The following is a 7,917-nucleotide window of genomic DNA, read 5'->3' on the forward strand; positions in this document are numbered from 1 at the left end:
TATAGTGTGGTCCAACGAGCATTGAAGATGATGCTCCCCGTGGATTGATCCTCACTTTTAATACTTCAAAAGTTAAATCAATCAGTCATCATCTAAAGTTTTTTATTGAGAGGCGGTGTCCGATGAGAAAGTTGATCTATATTGGGTTGGTAGTCGTGTAACTTCGAATAATTTATTCTTATTCTAGTGTGTTGCTAACAAATTAAATATTTTGGATTAAAGTTGGTCGAATAACAGAGCTACTGCGATTAAAGGATAAATTATACAAATGTTACGTGACTGAATTTGATATGATTGGATTGGCATTGACTTTTAATTGAATTTAAAGATTGTTTGAACAACATTACATTACGAAGACATGAGTCATAAAGGAGCAGGATCAAGGGAGATGAAAATGATTCCATAAAAGGGTAATATGTTTTACGATCCTTTGTTATGTTGCGGATTCCTATTTATATATTGTTTTGTTACAAAATAACAACACTTCACCTTTTTTAATAGAAATTAATCTTAGAAATCAAGATGACCATGATATAAAATGGCATAAATACTTGTTTTCTGATCAAATTTGATTGTCGATGCCAGAAAATGCTTGACCCTAATATACATGACTAATTTGTCATGAGATAGCATCACCATGTATCTTTCATCATTAGGTTTGTCAGCAATTTGCTTTCAAAATATTTAGCAATTAAATGAACTTTTATAATATTCAACAATCCATTTGGAAGTAATTTAGTCTCGAAAATCTATTTAAAGTTCATTTAATTTTTAATTTTTTGATGATAAGTGTTTCAAATCACAAATCCAACTAGTAGGGGCGAGGCAACTAGTCTCTTAAAGCTTCATATCTCATTGAAATCCCTCGGGTACATGTAATATCTCACAAATCATACATACCAAATAAGTAGGAAAATATCTGTATGATTGACAAAAGAAGTGGCGAACTCACGACCTCTCATTTTTTGGAGAGATGCCTTGACTACTGTCCTCAATGCTCGATTTAAAATCTAATTAAACCAATAAGGGGTTTTCATCCTCATGAATACAAGATCTTCTCTTCTAATTATTCCCCATAATGGAGTAATGTTATGATTGAGGTAGGACAAGCATCAGAAGAATATATCAAGTGTTGAGACTAAAAGATAATCGAAAAGCTAACCCTAATTTCAAACCCTTTTAATATATCACAAAATTTGAATCGACAAGCATTATTATGATCATTATTTAGTTATTTTAATATTAATATTTTTTTAGTATAAATTTTCATTATTTTGAGGAAAATTTTAAAATTTTACTTAAATTGAGCATATCTAGATGTGATGGAGTTGATAAATGGTTGAGATCGATGGTAACTATAATGGTGGGCCACACATATCCTCGAACATTGAGGGGGATCATCATAATTATGCAGTTAATGAGTATAATGAATTTCTTTCTAATAAAATAAAATAAATAAAAGAGAGAGATATCGGATAAAGTGAAAAAATAGAGGACACAAGTAAAATATTTATTCGGACACGAAATGCGTCTTAAGTACGCCCGAAGCGCATCGTTCTGCCAACTCAGACTCGAAATGCTTCTAAAATACGCCTTAAGCGTAATGCGTCTCTTTCTCTCAGTCTCGCTAACTTCTCTGTGGATATAAAAGCATAGCAAGAGAAACTCAAAACCCTCAAGAGGTTCACTGGTTTTCATTTCTCCTCCATTTCTTCTGGCAGATTTCGGACGGAAAATCTTCCATTTCCGGTGAAGTTCCGGCCAAATTTCCTCCATGGGAGCTACGATTCTCTCAGATCTCTGGACGGAGATTTTGATTCCGGTCTGCGCAGTGATCGGAATCGTGTTCTCTCTGGTTCAATGGGTTCTAGTTTCTCGCGTAAAGCTTACTCCCGAAAGAATAACTCCTTCTAACAACAATAAGAACGGTTACAACGATTATTTGATCGAAGAGGAGGAAGGTCTCAACGATCACAATGTTGTTCTAAAATGCGCCGAAATACAGCTCGCCATCTCTGAAGGTGAGCTTCAACTTCAGATCCCGAGTTTCTTATGAAGCTTTTTAGTTAGATCTACTGTTGTTCGTGTTTCATTTGGTTTTGATTTGTGGATCTTGTTTGTTTTTTTTTTTTAGTTTTTAGAACTATGATTTACTTGCTCGTGATCTCTGTAGCTATTTTGGTTTGAAATCTTTTCTTATACTTGTTTGTTTTAGTTCTGAAGCTCACATCGAGGGAGAAATAAACATTAGGGTTTCGATGATGTTAGCGTTTTTTGCTGTTTTAGTGTGTTTGAGGATCTGATCTGAAAACTGGAGCTTTTTAGTGTTTGAGTTTAACTCAAACTGATTCTATTATTGATTTTCAGTTGTTTTAGTTCAAATAGTTCTGTCTTCGCCCGTTGTTTTGAAAAAGCTTGACTCGCCTTTTTTTTTGTTATGGCTTTTGGTTTGTCCCTTTCTTATAATCAAATGAATGGTTTTGTTTAACGAAAATTTCATCTTTGTTCGTTTATTTGATCCGTCCTAGTGATTGGTTACTCTTGGACGATTCTAGCTGAAAGAATCCTTACGATCCCATTAGTTTATGAACTGTAGGAAAAATTAATTGATTGATTGGTTACGATTATTTAATATGGTTTGCAGAGGAGTCCCTCTGTCAATTTGATGGCCTGGATGTAATTTTTGTAGTTATTGCTGATGGAGTCATTGTCCACCCATTTCTGGTACTGTGCGGCACCACACTATATTTTTCTCAATTCTTATATTTTAGCAAGATCTCTGAGCTTGGTAATTTGGTAAAGTCCCTAGTGGTAATATTACAGACCTTGGTTAACATCCATTTTCTTTGTTTTCTCATTAGGGAAAAGGGGAATCCAAAGATCTCCAATGATACCTATAAAATTACCGTTAATCAATCCAAAATTGTATTTTTGTGTTGTTTGGTTGCTAACCTTAATTTATTCAGGGTATTTATAGTTGTTTTCTGCAGGAGAAATTATGGTAATTCATTTTTGGCCTTTGAGCATAGTGAAATCGGTATAGATCCATGGTTTTTCCCTTATTTAGGGTTTTCCACTTAAGTTTGTGTGTGATGGTTAATTTCTATTTCTTATTAATTCTCTTGAATTTATTTTGTATCCCAATGGTATTTAGAGTTGTTTTCTGTGGTAGAAATGTGTTAATTCTTTTTTGTTTGTTGAGCTTAGTGAAATTGGTGGGGCTTTGTGGTTCTTTTCTGATGTAGGGTTTCCCATGTAAATTTGTGCGTTGTGGTTAATTTCTCTTTCTTGTTTGTTCTCTTCAATTTATTTTGAGTCATGATAATATGATGCCCTCCTCTGACATACGCCCCCATCACAGAACCACAGATGATTTACCTTGGGATACACAAGAAAATGATTTATTGCTATGCGTATCCCGATGCACATTATCTCCGGTTCTGTGATGAGGGCGTAGGGGTGTGTGTGTCAGAGGGGGAATCAGAAAATCATTACTCATTTAGTTCACATCTCAGGGCTGTGGGTTACAGAAATTTCAATAACCAAGTTATATTGCAATTATTTTGTTCTCTTGCATGAGTACAATATCGATATTTGCTGCATGATTATGTATTACATGGTAAGAATGTTCCATGTAACATTATATGGTGCTCTAAGAGGCCAGTTGCCTCACCCCTGCTATTTGGACCGAAGGTTCCTGACACCCGTCATCAAAAAGAAAAGAAAAGTTCCATGTAACATTTAATACTAGGTGCCCCCACTCAAACCCTGTATTGATTGAATACATCTGATTCACCGTATTTGAGTTGAGCCTAGTGAATTCTCGACTCAGATCGACTTGTATGTGTCGTTCTTGATTTGTGCCGGTATTGGCTTGATATTCTGTGGCTTTGGGTATCCTTGTTTTGTTACACCTGTTATCGGTTTTTTCCTTCTTCTGTTTTCTGCTTTATATTGATATTAATTTGTGGATAATTTAAAACAAAGTTGTGGGCAGATCTCTGATACATGGTGTATATGGATGTAACAGGAGCAACTTCCTTCTTATTCACTGAATATCAATATGTCGGTGCATTCATGGTTGTCTTTGCAATCCTGATTTTCCTATTCCTCGGCTCCGTGGAGAGTTTCAGTACAAAGAGCCAACCTTGCACCTTCAACATAGACAGAATGTGCAAGTCTGCTCTCGCCAACGCTATCTTCAGCACCGTGTCTTTCGTGCTTGGTGCTGTCACATCAGTGGTATCTGGTTTCCTTGGAATGAAGATTGCAACTTATGCAAATGCCAGAACCACGCTTGAGGCAAGGAAGGGTGTTGGGAAGGCTTTTATCACTGCATTCAGGTCTGGTGCAGTTATGGGTTTTCTCCTCGCCGCTAACGGACTTTTGGTTCTTTACATTACCATCAATCTCTTCAAGATTTACTATGGTGATGACTGGGAAGGCCTTTTTGAGGCTATTACTGGTTATGGTCTTGGTGGATCTTCCATGGCTTTGTTCGGTAGAGTTGGTGGAGGTATCTACACAAAAGCTGCTGATGTTGGTGCCGATCTTGTTGGCAAGGTCGAAAGAAACATTCCCGAGGATGACCCAAGAAATCCTGCTGTGAGAAACATCATTTTTACCTCCTGTGAATCTCTAGTTTTTTTAAAGTCCAGGGTTTATTATAGCCTAATTATATCTTTGCTTTCTTCTTAAAGGTGATCGCTGACAATGTTGGTGATAATGTTGGGGATATCGCTGGGATGGGATCTGATCTTTTTGGCTCTTATGCTGAGTCCTCATGTGCTGCTCTTGTTGTTGCTTCCATCTCCTCATTTGGGATCAACCTTGAGTTCACTGCAATGTGTTATCCCTTGCTCATCAGCTCCATGGGCATCCTTGTTTGCTTAATCACCACTCTATTTGCAACTGATTTCTTTGAAATCAAGGCTGTCAAGGAAATTGAGCCTGCCTTGAAGAAGCAACTCATTATCTCCACTGCTCTTATGACTGTTGGAATTGCTCTTGTTAGTTGGGTTGCCCTCCCACCATCCTTCACAATCTTCAATTTTGGAGTCCAGAAGGTTGTGAAGAACTGGTATGCTCCATAACTGTTCTTCATGTTTTTTCAAGATATTTGCAATTTTTTTTACATATATTTTGGTTGTTTCAAAATAATATAATATATTGACAGAGACTCCGATTGCAGGGAACTGTTCTTCTGTGTTGCCATTGGCCTATGGGCTGGACTGGTTATTGGATTTGTAACCGAGTATTACACTAGCAATGCTTACAGGTAACTAATCTTAGTTAACCTTCCATTCCTCTTCAATTCCGTCGCATAATAATTTATATCTTAACAAAAATCCGTCTTTCATTTTACAGCCCTGTACAAGATGTTGCTGATTCATGCAGAACTGGAGCTGCTACCAACGTTATCTTTGGTCTTGCTTTGGGATACAAATCTGTGATTATTCCGATTTTTGCCATTGCTATTAGTATTTTTGTCAGTTTCAGCTTGGCTGCTATGTACGGCATTGCCGTAGCTGCTCTTGGAATGCTGAGCACCATTGCTACTGGATTGGCCATTGATGCTTATGGACCCATTAGTGACAATGCTGGAGGCATTGCTGAGATGGCAGGCATGAGTCACAGGATTCGAGAGAGAACTGATGCCCTTGATGCCGCTGGAAACACCACAGCCGCTATAGGAAAGGTATTATCTTGTCGCAATGCTTCTGTTTCTCCATGCTGTTACTAATTTTAATGTCTTTTTGTTTCCAAGGGCTTCGCCATCGGATCAGCAGCTCTGGTGTCTTTGGCCCTCTTTGGTGCCTTTGTGAGCCGTGCAGCTATATCAACTGTGGATGTCCTAACCCCTAAGGTCTTCATCGGTTTGATTGTTGGTGCGATGCTTCCATACTGGTTCTCAGCCATGACAATGAAGAGTGTGGGAAGTGCAGCACTGAAGATGGTAGAGGAGGTAAGGAGGCAGTTTAACACAATTCCTGGTCTGATGGAGGGCACTGCCAAGCCAGATTATGCTACCTGTGTCAAGATCTCCACAGATGCATCTATCAAGGAAATGATTCCACCTGGTGCCTTGGTCATGCTCACACCCCTCATTGTTGGCACCTTCTTTGGTGTCGAGACTCTCTCTGGTGTCCTAGCCGGCTCACTTGTTTCTGGTGTACAGGTAAAATGCTGGAATTACTTCCATACAAATATTCACTTTACTTTTCAAATGTACTCATATTTCATTTTTTACTAATGAATAAATACTACTATATGATCCGATCATTAAAAAATATACATTATGTAATTTAAAATCCCATCTACATGCATTTTGAGTGTTTTTTCAAGAAAATATTTCAATCGGATTTTACTCTCTACCAAATTTTCACCTAAATCTTGCATTTCAACCTTATTTGGTCGGAATTTACAGTTCAAAGCATTTCACAAAATGAATAACGAATTCTATGAATTGTTTACAAAACAAATTATTGGTTAGATTTGTGTCGAAGATTGTCAGCTTATTTTTAGGAAATATGTTTAAATTCAATGCTATGGTTCCAGTACTTTGTTTTCTGAACTTATATGTCTATTTGCGATTTTGGACAGATTGCAATCTCAGCATCGAACACAGGTGGTGCGTGGGATAATGCCAAGAAGTATATTGAGGTAACCACCGGCGACCTGATATGTGTTGTGTGTGTGTGTGTGTGTGTGTAAAGAGGTGTATTTTGTCATTTACTAAATGAATGGAGATGTGGTTGGTCAGGCGGGTGCATCAGAGCATGCAAGGACCCTTGGGCCAAAAGGATCGGACCCACACAAGGCAGCGGTGATTGGTGATACAATAGGGGATCCACTGAAAGACACCTCAGGCCCATCGCTCAACATCCTCATCAAGCTCATGGCTGTCGAGTCGCTCGTGTTTGCACCTTTCTTCGCCAAGCATGGTGGTCTGCTCTTCAAGATTTTCTAAGAGGGGGGAGGGAGGAATGGTGGATGATCATATTAAGAGGGGACACTTGTTTCATCATCAGCAATGCTCCCATCCTTCTTTTTCATCTCTTTTTTATCCTTTTTTTTTTTTTAATCCTCTCTTTATGTTGTTGAGTTTTGTTACTTCATTTTAGTCTGTGAAGTTTATAATTGGGGTATTGTGATGTGATGATATATTTTGGTAGGATTTGATGACAAGTAGGGCGAACAAATTTTCCCGTTTCCTTGGCTAAAGATGGGATGATTTTTATGGAAAGAGAGTGGTTAGGTGTGTAGTGGCAGTCGTTTTCTCCTTTTTGTTTTTGTTTTTTTACCTGTTTTTGTCAAAACATGGGTTTGGGCCCCCCACCCCTAATGACTGAAGTTTTTGTTTTTTACTACTTTTTTTTCATGAGGCAATTATTTGACAAAGTGATTCTAGAAGCAACACATCAACATTATGGTGGGAGCTTATATATATATATAATATATATATATTGATATTTATGGTTGATATATAGATGGAGAAATTAGATTGGCAGGAGATGCGGGACACTTAAATTGTGAGCCTAAATAGGAAAGGCTGCAATGAGACGAATTTCGTCATACACCGTCCACGTTTCAGTTAAAATATTTGATGGAGTCTGTCTTTTGTTTTCAAACTGATATCATGTCACATGACCACTTGTACCCCAATTTACTTTATTAAATGGACTAAAGAAAAATGTCCCATCTTCCACCTGTAGTCAAGACCTCCACATTTTTCTTCCTAAAAAATCTGTCATCTTTCAACTCTCTCGGGTTTATAAATTATTTTTAATCTTTAAATCACTAGAGCATGATAGGGTTTTTGAAAAACTGGAAAAAGATAGAAATTTATGTACTAAGCTGATGAATCATAGCCATGACACCATGGGATTGGTGGTTAGTAGAGATATTATGTAATCT

The 7,917-nt window shown here is 37.5% G+C and overlaps 1 protein-coding gene across 1 annotated transcript; it reads left to right on the forward strand.

The window, feature by feature from the left end:
• The first annotated feature begins 1,588 nt into the window (after positions 1 to 1,588).
• LOC147397284 (pyrophosphate-energized vacuolar membrane proton pump) lies at positions 1,589 to 7,370 on the forward strand. The gene is made up of 8 exons (XM_086452825.1): positions 1,589 to 2,021; positions 4,031 to 4,605; positions 4,701 to 5,080; positions 5,192 to 5,278; positions 5,368 to 5,698; positions 5,768 to 6,178; positions 6,604 to 6,663; positions 6,764 to 7,370. Exons 1-8 carry the CDS (start codon positions 1,775 to 1,777, stop codon positions 6,968 to 6,970), a joined length of 2,298 nt encoding a protein of 765 aa, XP_086308951.1. The 5' UTR covers positions 1,589 to 1,774; the 3' UTR covers positions 6,971 to 7,370.
• Positions 7,371 to 7,917: the final 547 nt, after the last annotated feature.

The sequence above is a fragment of the Akebia trifoliata genome, chromosome 8, assembly GCF_017979445.1.
Source record: "Akebia trifoliata isolate Shusen 1 chromosome 8, ASM1797944v1, whole genome shotgun sequence".
Taxonomy (NCBI): domain Eukaryota; kingdom Viridiplantae; phylum Streptophyta; class Magnoliopsida; order Ranunculales; family Lardizabalaceae; genus Akebia; species Akebia trifoliata.